Source organism: Vigna angularis, chromosome 4, assembly GCF_016808095.1.
Source record: "Vigna angularis cultivar LongXiaoDou No.4 chromosome 4, ASM1680809v1, whole genome shotgun sequence".
Taxonomy (NCBI): Eukaryota; Viridiplantae; Streptophyta; class Magnoliopsida; order Fabales; family Fabaceae; genus Vigna; species Vigna angularis.
The window spans coordinates 3,501,339-3,519,220 of record NC_068973.1 but is presented as its reverse complement, the minus strand read 5'-3'; the positions used below and the strand labels follow the sequence as shown (position 1 = coordinate 3,519,220).

Below are 17,882 nucleotides of genomic sequence, written 5' to 3'. Positions count from 1 at the left end.
TCAACGGAAAGGTTGCCTCCCGCGTAATTTTCTTCACAGGTATGGGGAACCTTCCAATATATATATATATATGTGATGTGCTCTTCTTCAATACCGTCTTCCCCTAGCCCATGTTTACTTCCATTTCAAAATAACTCCTCTAAGAAACAAGCAACGAAAAACAACAAAACAAGAATAAATAAACAGAACGCAAAAACAATATTATTCTTCTCTCACATGCCACCTCTTCTTCGTCACACCCTCACCCATTGTTTTCCCTTTTATTTTTAACCAAACATGTACAATTTAAATATTTTCACTTTACTCTCTCTCACGACATTTCTCGCCACTTAGCCGAATTTCCTTTCGAATCTTTCTCTTAATTGATTCCGATTCTTCTTCTTCTTCTTCTCTCTCTCTCTCTCTCTCTCTCTCTCTCTCTCTCTCTCTCTCTCTCTCTCTCTCTCTCTCTCTCTCTCTCTCTCTCTCTCTCTCTCTCTCTCTCTCTCTCTCTCTCTCTGTATAAATAAAACACATTAGCAGTCTTTTTTACCATAAAAAACGAACCGTTTTGCACTGCCACGTGAGTGCCGTGTGGCAACAGAGCATACAAACCGTTAATCCTCGCCGATGGCGATCTCCGATGCGCCTGAAAGCGTAGGCACCGCCACCGGTCAAAGCGACTCAGATCTCAGACTTCTTTCTCTGCGGCGCAGGTCCAGCGCCACCTCCCCGGGCAGCTGCTTCGATGCCGAAGATGCCGCCAGAAGTTCTGGCTTCCAGGAATCCTTGAACAACAAAAACGTCGACGACAATAAAGATTGCAAGTCGAATCATGCAGCCTCCGATCATATTGTTAACAATGACGCTCGGAAAGAGCACGGAGAACAAGTCATCGATGTCAAATACGCTTACCGTCCCTCCGTTCCTGCTCACCGCAGAATCAAGGAGAGCCCGCTCAGCTCCGATAACATTTTCAGACAGGTATTTTTCTTGTGCCATTGCTTGATTTCAATCGTCCATGACAAGTTTCGTGCCTCGTAGTCCACTGAATTGAAGAAAATGAAAATGGCGACCTAAACTGTTTTCAGGAGTTTTTGACAATCATAACAATTATTAAAAATATCTAGTGTTTGTGCTATTGCCTCCACTAGATGTCATTGAGTCAGGGATTTTGTTGTTGAGACAATTATATACTCTGCTTTAAACATTTAATTCAAATTATGGAAACATTGTAATTTGCGTACGTATAAATGATCGTATATGAATTTAATGTTTTTTTTGTTGACTGAATTCCCAGGTCTGTAAGTCTTAGTTGCATGCTTCTTTTTAATTTACGATCACGAGTACTGGTTTGTCAATTTTTGTGTTTCATTAAATATAAATTGAGAGATTCTAGTTTACTTTGGAGGGGAATGATTACTAATAGTCATTAATCAATGTGCTACAGAGTCACGCAGGACTGTTCAATCTCTGTATAGTAGTTCTTGTTGCGGTGAACAGCAGACTTATCATTGAGAACTTAATGAAGGTATCTTCTTCCATTTTTTTTTCCAATCATGCTAGATTTGGATCTTTAAAATGTAAGCATACATTAAGCTCTGTATGATTGTTTTAACTTCTTTATCTCTGTGCACGTTTCTTGTATTATGTGTTTGCAGTATGGTTGGTTAATTAAGTATGGCTTTTGGTTTAGTTCAAAATCATTGCGAGATTGGCCCCTCTTCATGTGCTGGTATGCCTAATGAATCCCCTGAGGAATAGATTGTGCTGTGTATATATTTTGAGGATGAAATCTTAAATTTTCAGACATTCTGAAACTGTTTATATGCTATGTTTGCAGTCTTAGTCTAAACATATTTCCACTTGCTGCCTTTATAGTGGAAAGGTTGGCACAGCAAAAGTGTATTTCTGAACGGGTAAGTGGTCTGGTCACTAGCTAAGTTTTTATTACAATTTACAAGAAAAAAATATGTGATCAAACATTAATTCCTTGATTCTTCTACAAGTCACAATAATTTCAGAATTTGACATAAAATAATTTAATCACATGATTTTTTATATTTACATGCATGGAAATGTTGAATTGAATATTGCAGGTTGTTGTTTTACTTCATCTAGTCATCTCAACTGTTGAATTATCCTACCCAGTTTTAGTAATACTCAGGTCAGTGTAGTCTTGAAAAGGTATTCCAGGTTTTCAATTTATTCTTTCATTGTCATTTGTTATTTTACGCCATATCATAGTAAATTCTGTAAGTATTTGTGAATATAATATGAAATTAACATGAGAAAAGACAGTATAGTCACAAGATAATGTCATATCCAGGAAGGAATTATAGTATTGTAATTTTTGGCATTTTGGGAAAAGAGTTGCCAACTTTACCTAGTGGGATGGAACTTGTATTTGAGAAGAGATTTAATGCCCTTTGATGACACCTCATTTAACATTTGGTTCATAAAATTTTGAAACTAGATTGATTATCTTTGAAATTATTGTTTGAAATAGAAAGGGTTATAGTGGGATCAGGGGCAGTTATGACACTTAATGGAATAAATTAAGAGTAGTTACATATTAAATCTGTGTATTGTTTTTATTAGGTTCAGTTATGTATTTTAGGAGTAGCTTTTTTATGTATGGTCTGATGGTAGGCAATTTTTGAGTTTTGTGCAAGCGGTTATTATTTAAATTCGTATTAAGAAAGCCCTGCTGGAAAGGTAGCAAGCAGAGTGTATTTGGAAGTTCTTTGGAGAGAGTTATTATCTGAAGAAGTTGTCACAATTCAGGGAATATTTCAGCTGTATTTTTTGGTTTAATTAGTGTGCCTGAATCTCAAATTTCAGTGTTCTATCAGGTTATGTCAAAGAAAAAATTGAAAACAACTTTTTTGCTTTTTCAACGTACTCTGTGATAATAGCTACAGCCCAGTCTATTAAAACCATTTAAAGAGTTATCATATGCTGCATATGCGTTTGACTGACATCCATGTAACATCTGCAATCACTTAATTAACCATAGGATCAAAGTAAAATCCCATTGCCAGTAACAGAAATGGTGATTACATATTTGCCTTTCTTTTTAGACATTGTTTTCCTTGTAAGGGATATGGTATAGAGGTCTGCTTGTTGGATGTAATGGCTGTAGCCTCTGGTATGGTTCATTTCTTAGATACCAATATAGCAAAGATAGCTCATGGATATTTTACTTTTTCTGGGCAGGTGTGATTCGGCTTTTGTATCCGGTGTCACGTTAATGCTATTTACTTGCATTGTGTGGTTAAAATTGGTGTCATATGCCCATACAAACTATGACATGAGAGCACTTGCTGTTTCAAAAGAAAAGGTAGTCATTAAGTTTCATCCAAGATTATATATTTAAATAAAATCATATCCTATACACTTTATGGATGCTTAGTTTTTGAACAGGATGAATTACCAAACTGTAGTTGTGGTTCTTGTGTTCTAAAACTAAATCATATGGAAAATACAGTTTTTTTTTATCATGATCAATGTAAGATAAATGTTCTGTTTCCCCCCTTATTCAATAATGATTCCCTGCGTTATAGGGAGAAACATTACCCAATACTTTGATTATGGAGCATCCATATACTGTGACGATCGGGAGTTTGGCATACTTCATGGTTGCACCTACATTGTGCTATCAGGTAGTGTAAGCATTTTAAGTGAGTTGTTTACTTTTTGTTTGCAAAATTATTTTTATTGTTGTTGTAGCATTTTTGGATGCACCTCTCACTGACATTTGAGTGTACTTTTTTTCCAAATGAAGAACATAAAGACACTATTTTATGGACTTTTCTGCACCAGTGTCATTGGTGTTTTATGCATTTTAGGTCTTTAGGGCTGCAGTCTGAATCCATACATGCTGAGTGTCATGATTTTAATGGAAAGAGTAAATATTTCTAAAGCATGGTAATTTTTTCTTAGTCAGCTCAACACATTGCATGATGAAATATGTTGCAGAACTACCAAAGTTCACTATCCTGCTTCACTTGTATCTTCCTACTCAATACTAAACCCGTAACATTCCTCTGTTGTAATGAGATTGTTTTTGTCATATTCTGTTTGTTGCATCTTCCTCCATCCTCTAATTTTGAAGGGGTAGAATAGGACTTGCTGATCTAGTTACATTTTAAATGGGTAGGCAGTTGTTTCTCATTTTATCCTGGTGCTAGAGATCATTTTAGGAACTTGCTATAACATCACTGATAACATGAAAGGGTATATTTATGGGACTCTTACTTAGACTGGTTAGCTTTGTCAGCTTCAGTTGTTATTGGTGTTTTTTTATGGAGGAAATGTGCTGTTCACTATATTTTTTGCTTGGTCAATAGGAAAAGAGCAGGAAGAAGATTGTAATATGTTCACCATGGTAGGATTAAGTTGTGAAATTTCACAGATTTTGTTTAAGCATTTTCTGCTGTTCACTTGTTTCTGCACTTGCCAAAATGCATCTGTGTGTTGATTTCTACCATGCAATTTTTACTCATGTATTTTACACTTAAAATGCCCTTTGTGATAAATTACTGTTACAGACAAGCTATCCTCGCACCCCTTCTGTTCGAAAGGGTTGGGTGTTTCGTCAACTTGTCAAGCTGATAATATTTACTGGAGTAATGGGATTTATAATAGAGCAAGTAAGCGCTACCCTTTAACAAATTTAGTGTTTATTGTTGCCCTTTCTCTCCTCTAATTTCCATTCACTAATTACGTGGTGTCATTTTGTTCATTACTCTGCAGTATATGAATCCAATTGTACAAAATTCACATCATCCTTTGAAAGGAAACCTTCTATATGCCATTGAAAGAATACTGAAGCTTTCTGTTCCCAATGTATATGTGTGGCTCTGCATGTTCTACTGCTTTTTCCATCTTTGGTGTGTATTTCCTCTCTCTTTTTTGTGTGTATGTTCTTTTTAAAAAATAATGTTCGCATGAAGTTGATGTTACAATAAATTGAAGAATTGTATCTATTAATTCTTGTGTATTTCCTCTCTTTTTTTCATGTATATGCTCGTTTGAAAAAAATATTCACATACTGTTACAATAAATTGAAGAATTTTATATCTTGGTGTTTGTGTTTATTGCTGTGAAGATTGAAGGGCAACAGCACTTGCAATGGCCAAAACTTGACTTCATCCTTGGAAATTTTCTTATGATGTTGATTCTTTTAGGTGTCTAATTGCAACATTGATTAATATATCTAGCTGTTTAAAAGTCATGTATTTGGTTTTTGTTGTCTAAAGTATATGATTTTTAAGATGTAAAATTAAGTTTGTGACCTCTCTTTATTGCGGAACTACCTGTTGTCATTTTCATTTTAAGCAATTTTCTCTGGCACATGTAAACTTTGAAAATGTAGGGTTTAGGTAGACAAAGAGGGAGAGAAAAGGAATTCTCAATATAAGAGTATCTTGATTTGGTGTAAAGTGATGTGTTACAAAGTTTAATACTAATTCTAACAACTCTAATGAAATCAAGATTTTTCTTAGTTTATTTTTTAGTATCACTTCTATATGATATCTAGAGCTATTGATCTCTAATGGATTCTTCTCCACCTCTCGTCTGTCACTACCACTTCATCTGCTTTGGTGACTTTCTGTCATTCAATTTGAGAACAGCCCGATGAACCAATGATTAAGGCATACATAGAATTCGTCACTTTGTTCTACCAAGTACTCCTCTTCAATTCTACAATCTTCTAATCATGATGTCAGAAAGTGAATCCTCATCTTTCATATTGTTAGATGTTAAGGATTTATTTTCTGTTAGTTGGGCTTAGCCCATTCTGTATTAAGGGCATTGGCCCTTATGTTTCACTATAAATAAAACTACCCTTAGTGTATTCAAAACACAAGGGGATATTTTCTCCTAATCCTCTCCATTTCTCACATGGTATCTAGAGCATAGGATTAGGTCCAGCCAACTCTAGTTTCCGACACAACTCATCGCCGCCGCCGCCGCCACTGTGGCCGCCGCTGTCGCCGCCGCCGCCTCCGCCGCCGCCGGAGTTCCAGAATTGACCGACGACCACATCATCGGCATCGTCTCGCCCGGGCGACCACCGTGGTACAAATATCGCAGCCAACGGACCAGTCACGCGCCTCCACGCGCCGCCGCCAGAATCGCCGGAGCCGCCGCTTCCCACCGCGCGTGACGGCGCGTCGCCGGAGAGTTCCGTCGCCGATCTGGACCGCCGTGATCGCCTCCTCGTCCTCTTTCTGGATCTGTGATCGTTGCGTCAATCGGAGCACTTTGGATTTTTAGGGTTTCTCCTTCTCCATGGCATCTTCCTCTTCTACGAACACTTATGTTGGTGGCTCTTCTTCTGATCCTTCAATATACACCAATTATGTGAATGTACACTTGTCTATTGACAAGTTAGATGGCACAAATCATGCAACATGGGCGTCTGACATCAAACTTTGGTTGAAGAGTCAAGGGTACTTAGATCACCTTACTCAAGATGTGACTACTGCTACAACGGATGACACTTCCCGCTGGATGAAAATTGATGCTCAGCTATGCATTGTCATAAAATCCACCATTCACTCCTCGTTGAAACAAATGTTTCGATCATATGAAACATGTTCAGAAGTTTGGGCACAGGCGAAGTTGTTGTACACAAATGACACTCAACGCCTGTATGGTGTTTGTCAGGACCTATTAACTGTTATTGGTCCACGCAATCATGGTCCCATGGCCGAATATTTGGGTAAAATTCATGCCCTTCTTCATGATTTTAATGATATATTACCTCCTGCTCCCACTCCTGCTGAAGAACTGGAACAACGATCAAAGTTCTTCATGTTGTTGGCTTTATACGGACTCTCTGATGATATCTCTCATGTCCGTGATCAGATTTTGGGTTCTCCTGTCATACCCAACTTTACTTCTACTTGTTCAGCTCTTCTGCGTATACCGAGCAAACCAGTCACTGAGACATCTCCTCATATTGATGACTCCTCAGTTATGGCTATCCAACGTAATGATCGAAGTCGGCCTCGCAGGCAAAATAAAGGACGTGTTACAAAATGTGACCACTGTGGCAAGTTAGGCCACAAAATTGATCAATGTTATGCACTTCATGGACGACCTCCTCGACCTGTAGCAATGGCCAATTCTGAACCATCTGGAGACCCTCCTACTTCATCTAATACCGTAGAAAAACCTGCAATCTTTAACGAATTTCTCAGATGGTATGAGGATCGTCAGCACTCTAGTTCCACTACATCTGCATCTGTTGCACGTACAGGTACACCTTTTGTTGGTCTGACTCACTTTCACTCCCTCGGATCTTGGGTCCTTGACTCAGGCGCCACCGATCATATCACTGGTAACAAGTCCTTATTTTCTTCTTTGTCATGTCCGGATAACTTACCCTCGGTAACAATGGCTGATGGGTCTAGAGTCTCATCTCATGGTGTTGGTACTGTTGATATTTTTCCGTCCATATCCATTGATCATGTACTTTATGTTCCCGGGTCTCCTTTCAACTTATTGTCCATAAGTCGTCTAACTCGTACCCTTAATTGTGTTATCTCATTTACTAAAGATTCTGTTTGGTTGCAGGACCGGAGTTCGAAACACATGATTGGCACAGGATGTGAGTCTCATGGCCTATACCATCTCCGCCCTTCTCCACATGTTGGCGTAATCATGGAGTCACCATCCCTTCTTCATGCTCAGTTAGGTCATCCTAGTCTTGCCAAACTACAACAACTTGTCCCGAGATTGTCACAATTATCAAGTTTGTCGTGCGAGTCTTGTCAGTTAGGAAAGCATACTCGTAGTTCCTTTCCTCGTAGTGTCTCACAACGGGCATCGTCCCCTTTTTCATTGGTTCATTCTGACATTTGGGGACCTAGTCGTGTTAAGTCCAATTTAGGTTTTCAGTATTTTGTTACTTTTATTGATGACTACTCAAGATGTACTTGGTTGTTTTTAATGAAGAATCGTTCTGAGTTGTTTCCTATTTTCCAATTATTTTTCAATGAAATAAAAACACAGTTTGGGGTTTCTATTCGAACTCTACGTAGTGATAATGGTCGTGAATACCTTTCTCAATCGTTTACACATTTTATGGCTTCTCATGGTATTCTTCACCAAACCTCATGTGCTTATACCCCTCAACAAAATGGGGTGGCTGAGCGCAAGAATAGACACCTTATTGAGACAACTCGTACTCTTCTAATTCATGGTCAAGTACCCTCACGTTTTTGGGGTGACGCCGTTCTCACGGCATGTTATCTTATAAACCGCATGCCATCTTCCGTCTTAGATAACAAAATCCCTCATTCTATCTTGTTTCCTCAAGATCCTCTACATCCTTTACCTCTTAGAGTTTTTGGGTCTACTTGTTTTGTTCATGATTTTAGTCCTGGTCTTGATAAGTTATCTCCTAGGTCTCACAAATGTGTCTTCTTAGGATTTCCACGGTCACAAAAGGGCTATAAGTGTTTTTCCCCTTCCCTCAATCGTCATTTTATCTCTGCTGATGTTACTTTTGATGAATCTTCTTTCTACTTTTCACATCTATCTTCGAGTTTTGAACCTCCACCTGTTACTGTTGATATTCCTATTTTCTGTGATTCTCCTAGTGATGCTCCACCCATTTTGTCTCCTCCTTCTTTGGACTCTCATTCACCACAGGATCGTCCTTCACCACCACCCCTTCAGGTGTATAGTCGTCGCAATCGTCTCCCTCATGACTCACTTCCAGTGCCGGTTCCTGTGTCTCCTCCGGCTCCAGCAAATGAGTCTGACCTGCCCATTGCCCTTCGTAAAGGTATACGCTCTACCCGTAACACTTCTCCCCATTATACTGTTCTTAGTTACCACAGATTGTCACCATCTTTTTATACATGTCTCTCATCCATTTCTTCTGTGTCCATTCCCCACTCTGTGGGTGACGCCTTAACTCATCCTGGCTGGCGTCAAGCTATGCTGGATGAATTAAGTGCTTTACAGAAAAGTGGAACTTGGGAGCTTGTCCAATTACCATCTGGACAGTCTGTTGTTGGTTGCAGGTGGGTGTATGCTATCAAGGTTGGTCCTGATGGCACTATTGATCGTCTCAAAGCTCGATTGGTTGCCAAAGGCTACACACAGATTTTTGGTTTGGATTATGGTGATACCTTTTCTCCAGTGGCAAAAATGACCTCTGTTCGCCTATTCATTGCCATGGCCGCTCTTCGCCAATGGCCTCTTCACCAACTTGATGTCAAAAATGCTTTCCTTAATGGTGATTTGCATGAAGAAATTTATATGGAGCAACCGCCTGGCTTTGTTGCTCAGGGGGAGTCATCTGGATTGGTATGTCGTCTTCGCAAATCCTTATATGGCCTAAAACAATCTCCTCGGGCCTGGTTTGGTAAATTTAGCTGTGTTGTTCAACAATTTGGTATGTCTCGCAGTGAAGCGGATCATTCAGTGTTCTATCGCCACTCAAATGCTGGATGTATCTACTTAATAGTGTATGTCGATGATATTGTTCTCACAGGAAGTGAATATCTTGGCATCTCTAAGATGAAACAACACCTTTGCCATCATTTTCAAACCAAAGATCTTGGCAAACTCCGGTATTTTTTGGGTATTGAAGTAGCACAATCCAACACCGGTATTGTCATATCTCAGAGGAAGTATGCGTTAGACATCTTGGAGGAAACAGGGTTAATGAACTCTAAATCTGTTGAGACACCTATGGATCCTAACATCAAACTCCTACCAAATCAGGGGGAGCCTTTCTCAGATCCTGAACGGTACAGAAGACTAGTTGGCAAATTAAACTATCTTACTGTTACACGTCCTGACATTTCCTTCGCAGTTAGCGTTGTGAGTCAATTCCTAAACTCCCCATGTGAAGACCATTGGGATGCGGTTGTTCGCATACTGAAGTATATTAAAGGATCACCTGGAAAAGGTTTGCTATATGGTCCTAACAACGATACAAAAATCGTTTGTTATTCAGATGCTGACTGGGCTGGTTCCCCGTCTGATAGGAGATCTACTTCTGGATATTGTGTCTCTGTTGGTGGCAACCTAATATCATGGAAAAGTAAGAAGCAAAGTGTTGTGGCAAGGTCCAGCGCAGAAGCAGAATATAGAGCTATGGCATCAGCTACTTGCGAGCTTGTGTGGCTTAAACAATTACTCAGTGAATTGAAATTTGGAGATGTCACTCAAATGACACTTATATGTGATAATCAAGCTGCTCTCCATATCAGCTCTAACCCTGTCTTTCATGAGAGAACCAAGCACATTGAAGTTGATTGTCACTTTATTCGAGAAAAGATCATATCCGGAGACATCAAGACTGAGTTTGTTAACTCAAGCAACCAGTTGGCAGACATATTCACTAAGTCCTTACGAGGACCTAGAATTGATTATCTTTGTAACAAGCTTGGAACATATGATTTATATACTCCAGCTTGAGGGGGAGTGTTAGATGTTAAGGATTTATTTTCTGTTAGTTGGGCTTAGCCCATTCTGTATTAAGGGCATTGGCCCTTATGTTTCACTATAAATAAAACTACCCTTAGTGTATTCAAAACACAAGGGGATATTTTCTCCTAATCCTCTCCATTTCTCACACATATGAACTCTAGAAAAAAGGTTTCAATGAATATTTTTTGAAGAAAACAAGAGCACAAGCATGACTGCTAAAAGCAGCCTCTCTTGATGATTAATCCATCTATAAATTTTGCTTCAGCATAAAGAAACACATCCTTGCTTATATCCTCTTTAATATCCATTAGAGTTGGCAAATTACTACAATTAGATAGCACATCAGATTGCTGTTGTGCATCTATGTTGTCCTGTTCCAGAATAGCAAAGCTATAAGCCATTTCCTGATCAGCAATATTCCTCTGGTCTCTATGTTCTTGTGGCTGACCAACAATGTTTTCATGATCTGAAATGGCAAGGCTATGATCCTGTGCTTGAACAACACCTTGTACACATGCATACCAGTCTTATCAGAACCATTATACTGCTTACTCTGCTGAAAACTTATCCAAATCATCTTTATTAATATGTTTCTCATTGTTAGATATATTGCATTTTATGTTAATTAGAGAAACATCTCCCTATGTTAACTATGTTTGTATTTGGGCTTAGTCCACATTCTCTTTATTACAAATACATTTTTACCTATGTGTATTTTCTATACAAGGGAGATTAACCCTATACCTAGTTCTACACTATATTCAACACTCATTATCCATTGGAGACATGCACTTACCCTGATAAATACCTAAATTGGCAGCATGCATACCTGTTTTATCAGAACCATTTCAAACTTTTCGGGAATGGTAATGTGGCAAGAATGACAGAATTCTGGCAATCTCTTAAACATGATAGAGACAAAAAAAGCATAGTCTTCCCTTTCTACCAACAGTTGCTCCGGAAGTTGCTCTAGTAATTCAATATCCACCAAAAATTCTAGCAAAATGGCCAAAACAACTTCTAATAGTTTCTGAATCTAGAGAAATAGGCACTCCAACACCACTTGCTAGAGAAAAAAGGATTTTAGGCCTCCAATATTCTTGAGGGAGGTCATACACTCTAATTCAAATTTGGGCACAAATATTTTTATGCTCTAGGTTTAAATCCATAAAGGCATCCTCAAGATTTCTGGTTGCAAATTCCAAGACCCAGTGGCAAGAATAGCTCTCAAATCATCCTGATTAGTAAAGACAAGTTCACAGAACCTATGACCCAATAAAATCATGAGACAATTCTTGATCTTTGCCCGAAGCACCTCTAGCTTCATTCTCAAACCCGTGAAGATGTAACTTTCAATTGGCAAGGCCTTCCCGATACTCATTTTCTGGTACAGTGTTTGCAATGGAATCACCTTTCCTGGATCGCATTGGCAATTGCAATGAAGAAGGACAAATAGCAATATTAGGTAGAACTTGGGCAAAAGATTTTGTAGACTTTTGCACATCAGATAGAACACCAGTAGAGATGCATTGCCATGGACATATAACCTTCTCCTGGAAGAAACAATATGTTTTATCTTGAAAGCTCGGAGTTTCTTGATCACTTCTGTAAAAGTAAGTGACTTGTTGAAGGTACCTGAAAATATTACGAGACACTTATTTGAACATTAAGAAATTGCATAGTTTTACTTTATTAATGAGTTTGCATACTTTTGGTGCGATATATCTTATCATTCTTTGCACTTGTAATGTTTTCTGCCCTTCTCATTGACAATACTATTTTTTTGGAAAATAATTTAGATGTGTTCTTGTGTTCATGTGCCTACCTTAAAGTTATGATCAACGTGTCTTATTTGGAGTAGTTAGAAGTAGTATCTGAAAAATGTTAATTTAAAAATATTCCTTTATTGATATAATTTTTTTAAAAACCGAGTAATATTTGTAGTCTTAAGAAGTAATGCTGCAATGTAGGTTAAATATACTTGCAGAGCTTCTCCGATTTGGTGATCGTGAGTTCTATAAAGATTGGTGGAATGCAAGAACTGTTGAAGAGGTAGGCTCAGTTCTGGGATGTTTTTGGACTGTTTAGTTAATCAGACTTTCTTGAAGAGAATTTATGACTTGTTTTTGTTGTATGCCTTTCTGCTGCTGCGGTCATCAGTATTGGAGGATGTGGAATATGGTATGTTTCCTTTTCATAACTGCCTGTGTGAAATGACATGCTTGTGCAGTTTTCACATGAAATTCATTTCTATGAATATATATCTTATTTTTATTTCACTATTGTAATGCTATTTTAACAACATAAAAACTTAGGAAGAAAGATAACTTGCACTTTTGTTCTCCATGTATTCTGTCTTAATCATTTGCTGACTATTTGGTTTTGAAACCATGTGAGAACAATCAGCATTTGTTTATAAATTTCATTTGATGTTCTCAACCATTACTATTCAACTAAATAGATTCTTTTGTAATGCAGCCTGTGCACAAATGGATGGTTCGCCACATATATTTTCCGTGCATAAGGAATGGTATACCCAAGGTAAAATGAAGTTTCCTGTCATCCTGCTGAGTGGACCCTAAACTGTCATTTTTACGCAAAATTTAGGCACAAAATAAAAAGTGTCTTTAGAAATTTCTGTTTTAGGATATTTATGTAAAAAATAGTTTTCAGTTCTGCTACTTAATTAACGTAAACACTTAAATTTTCATTCGCTATTGTTATGTTGGGAGTAAGAACGAGCTCTTACTAAAGATAGTGGAATTTTCCTTTGCTTATTAAACTAATAAACCAAAATTACTATTTTCTGGAAGTTTATGTTTGCTAAGATTTTCCTAACATCAGACCTTATTTCATCTTTTGTGCTTGTTCCAATTGTTCATTCCATATTGCAGACTTGGTATATGTTTGATTTAAAATTACGGAATTATTTTTGTGCACTCCAATGCATGAATTGAGAAGGAAAGATTTGTTGCTTTTGAAGTAACGGTATTTGGAACTTTCCCATCTTTAGTCCAAACATGGACTTAGTTGTCTTTTTTCGTTTTGTTACTTCAGATATTGACTTTGGCATATTTAGTTGCATGCATATTGACATGAATAAATAAGAATAGCAAATGAGCTCACTTTATTTTTCTCATATTCTATAATCTTCTTCTTTTGGGTCTTTACCTTCATCTTGCATTTCGTAGTTCTATTTGTGTATGCGAAATTGTGATTTTTGTCCTGTACAGGGTGGTGCTTCATTAATTGCCTTCCTGGTTTCTGCTGTTTTTCATGAGGTGTGTGGTTCATCTCTCTTTCTATCCCTAATTGTCATCTCTCCCTTCTGGTAGTTTGCTATAAAGTGTGGTTGAGCGAACGTTAATAAGGTTTAATTTAAATCTTAATTTTGCAAAATATATTTTAAGAAAGTTTAGTTTGAAGTGAAAAATTTATGGTTAGATACCTCTACATAAAGTTATGGTATATTAAAAATGGTATTGTCACTGTTTACATAAGCATCAATGTTTTAGATCTATTCAGCCTTTTATTTTGGATTGCAAACCCATTTTTAAGGGTGAAAATCAAGCATCGTAAGAAAATGGCAAACATGATTATAGGGGAATAGTTTGAATCGAGAAGCATACCCAAGCTTCTGTTAGACGACGTGTTCTTGACATTGACACCTCCTTGACACTCGGGTAGCACATGTGGGTCACACTTTATTATGTATCCAGTTAAAAAATATTGTATGTTTGGACCTTAGAACTTACATCTCCAAATGGTTCGAACATGTTTGAGAAGAAGAGATAGCAAGAGACATGACTGAATCTGTGTCAATGCATTCCCCCAATGTGTTTTATTATATATTATGGGTATCAATTATAGTGAGTAATTCCCAATTACCACAATTGTGCAAATCCTAAATTTGTATGATTGCCATAATTTAGAATCTTAATCAATTTTTTCCTCCCATATTGGGAGAATTTGGAATTAAATTGTTTTTTTTCATCATCATAATTTAGTTTTTCTGACCATATCCAACAATTGCCTAATTACCACAATTAAAGAACCACTTGGATGGAGAACATATCTTTGTCAAAAGGAAATACACAAGACTTTGTGTGGAACATACTGGGGGAAGTTTTCAACTTGATAATTGTTGGAGATCAACGCATATCAATCAGAAATTGTTTGAGATCGACACATATCAATAAGAATCATTCAATTCTAATTTGTACAGCCCATAATAGGATTTAATGTAAATAAGATCAGTTTTTTATTTCCTTATTTCGGTTATTTAGGTATAGGGAGAATTATTTCCCTGATTTTCAGGGATAGATTAGTGTTCAAATTTATTCCCTTGTATTCTATTTATACTCTTTTTGTATTTTTTCCAAGTCAGAAAAATACATCATATTTTCCGCTATAATAATAAAAATAATACTCTATTTTATTGGTATTATTCATATTTTAATTTTCATGTTTTTTGAAAGTTATTATTAATTTCAATATGCATTATTATTTTTTAAGGAGAGATTTTGATAAGACAATATGTTTGTTTTGGAGAGAAAGGGAGGCGTTTAATAAAGGGGAAGAGAGATAGTTTTTTTCTTGTTTAGTTCACAAGAAGGAAGATTTTAAAATTAAATTTACCTGGTACCTTTATGATTTTAAGCTTCAAATCATTAGTAAAAATATTATAGTCATTATACTTAATATCCAGTTATTTCCCTTCCAAATCCTCCCAATATTGGAGGAGAGTAAAGTTGGGACGAGGAGAGATTTTTTCTCCCCTCAATTCCCCCCAAAAAATTGAACCAAACAATAAAAGTTTGGGAAAACTCCTCCACTCCATTCCTCCATCAAAAACACCATGTTGGTGAGTTTCTAGTTGGTTTGACCAAAAAACTGAGTTATTTAAAGTAAGAAAGATGATATGGAATTATAGGAAAAGTGAAATATTATCCTTCACTTGCAGTTGATTTTCATCCAAAAAATAAGTATATTGATTGACGTTGTCAATGTTTATCTGAGTATTAAAACTCGTTGGAATACTTAATAACGCATTTATAGAAATTAAGAGTAAGAAAGAGAGCCATGCATTATAGAAATTAAGAAAAAAGAATAAGGATATTTTAGTAAAATTGATCCTTAATAATACTTTTATGTGTGTAGATGGATCATTTTCTAGAGAAATTTTGAAAATGTTTAATGATAAAAGATGGTATTTGGTATTTGGATAAGTTATTTTAGAAGAAATAAAAAGTTTAAATTCTTTTAGAGTAGTTTGATTACTAAGAATCACGTAATTTCAAAATTCAAATTTGTCATGAAAGGTAAGAATCTTAAAATTCTCATAAATATATCTCTCTCAAATCTATATTTCTTCTCTTTATGTTCTCTAGTTGGCTTGACCTCAACCGGAATATCATTGGTTTGGTTGAGATCAAAGTGTTGTGTGCTAGACATATTATTTTATCTGATATTACCATGAGTTTCTTTTAAAGCAATTCAAACACGTGCAACAAAATTGGAATGGAGTAAAATATTTAGTATATAGCAACTCATCTAGAGCTATTTATTTTAGATGCCCTCACTATATGGCGTTCAGACATCCAGTAGAGTATTGTCTATTCTTGTTCTACAAGCATAGTCATATACTCATTACTGGCATTGTTTTCTCGAGTTGAGTTGAATCATTTACGGTACTGCCTTTCATTTCTCTTCCTTTAGCAATTTGCTCATAATTTCTCATTTGAGTGCAGTTATGCATTGCCGTTCCTTGCCACGTGTTCAAGTTGTGGGCATTTATAGGAATTATGTTTCAGGTATATTCTACTGTTTCTCAATAGAAGTTGGATACTATTGAGGTTCAGTTATTAAGCATAAAATTTGCACAAATTTTAGTACGAACTCGACCTCCCAACCCCCACAACCACAAACCTTGCCCCATAAGAAATGAAAAGGCAGTGGGAGTTTAATTCCTGTTCTATGGCCAAACACAAGACAATGTTCTCTAGACAAATTTGTGTTGTCATTTTGTTCTGGTTGGAGTGAGAATTTATTTATTTTCATATAATGGCAAATATATTTCCCTCCCTTTATAGGTTCCATTGGTCTGGATCACTAATTACCTGCAAAACAAGTACAGGAACTCAATGGTATGACTCTAAAGTGTTTTATTAAGAAATTTGGCCTGTTAATGAGTTATCTCATAAATTATAATCTTCAAGTGAATTTATTTGTTGTTTCATTCTTATTTTATGCATGCCAGGTTGGAAATATGATTTTTTGGTTCATATTTTGTATTCTTGGTCAACCTATGAGCGTACTATTATACTACCATGACTTGATGAATAGAAAAGGAGAAGTTGACTAAGGTAGCATTACCATGGTGGTGTGAATGTGCTTTTGCATTTTCAAAGTAAAATGAATGTTGATAGTAGTTGCCTCTTTGTTTTTGTACGGGGATCATCATCTGTTTTGACAGTGATTCCATCTCATTTTTGAGTCTTTGATTGTCGATTCCTCTTGATCTATGTACTAATTTGCGCTGTTATCAATATGCTAGAAATTTTTGAAAATGTCAATCGCTAACCGCTAAAGTAAAACTCAGTAGTTTGTGATAGTTAGTTTAGGGATAGCTGTAAATGCCAAAGTTGGTTTAACTGTATATTGTTTCTGGAATTCAACCAATAAATGATGACGGATATCATTCACTATTGTATGAGTCATCTTACTGCACTTATATTTCGTTACTATTGCCGTGAATTAAAAAGGTTAATGATGAAAAGAAAGGCTTTTACTACTTCCATCCCCGTACTAATAAAAGTTTTTTTTTTTCAAAATATGAAACCAAAATTGTTTTTCAAATTCGCTATATGCATAAAATTATCAGAAAGCTACAATATAATAGATAAAATTATCATTAATTGATTGATAAAATTCATTTTGTATGAATATAATATAATTTGTTTATTTATTTTTTAAAATAGCAAAGTATTATTATATGACGTGTATAAGTTGCTACATTATAACATAATCACCAAGAAGCATTCCTTTATTGTGTTAAGTCAACCATCGGTTCCCTACCTTTTATTTACCATAAAGTTCCTACGTTTAAAGGAAAATCAGAAAATATCAAAGTTTGCTAAATGGAAAAAGTTCTTTACTTTCCGTTATGATTATTTCTTATTAAATTTGAGATCTTATACTACACTTTTCAGTTGTAATATGGTATACTGAAAATCATTATCTAAAACTTAAAAATTATTATAAAAATTTCAGTTATAAACCCTCTGTTATGGACTAACTCTGATGGTATAAACAATGTTAGTTAAATATTATGTGTTAATTTTGAATGTAACAAACTTAAACCAATGTTGTATTTTGTTGTTAAGAATTAGTCCTATATCTCTTTTTTATATATTTTAACAGTTAGAAAATATGTTAAA

The 17,882-nt window shown here is 36.1% G+C and overlaps 1 protein-coding gene across 1 annotated transcript; it reads left to right on the top strand.

The window, feature by feature from the left end:
• Positions 1–105: 105 nt before the first annotated feature.
• On the top strand, positions 106–17,147 carry LOC108331823 (diacylglycerol O-acyltransferase 1C). Its single transcript, XM_017566782.2, has 16 exons — positions 106–963; positions 1,430–1,510; positions 1,641–1,714; positions 1,823–1,898; positions 2,079–2,146; positions 3,199–3,322; positions 3,546–3,644; positions 4,533–4,634; positions 4,738–4,874; positions 12,414–12,495; positions 12,604–12,624; positions 12,922–12,984; positions 13,677–13,724; positions 16,194–16,256; positions 16,536–16,589; positions 16,703–17,147. Exons 1-16 carry the CDS (start codon positions 610–612, stop codon positions 16,805–16,807), a joined length of 1,551 nt encoding a protein of 516 aa, XP_017422271.1. The 5' UTR covers positions 106–609; the 3' UTR covers positions 16,808–17,147.
• The last annotated feature ends 735 nt before the right edge of the window (positions 17,148–17,882 follow it).

Excerpts from the sequence above, each read along its gene's own strand:
- LOC108331823 (XM_017566782.2), top strand. The coding sequence starts at position 610 with ATGGCGATCTCCGATGCGCCTGAAAGCGTAGGCACCGCCACCGGTCAA. Across the intron at positions 2,147-3,198 it reads CCAGTTTTAGTAATACTCAG|GTGTGATTCGGCTTTTGTAT; the intron begins GTCAGTGTAGTC and ends TTTTCTGGGCAG. Across the intron at positions 4,875-12,413 it reads TACTGCTTTTTCCATCTTTG|GTTAAATATACTTGCAGAGC; the intron begins GTGTGTATTTCC and ends GCTGCAATGTAG.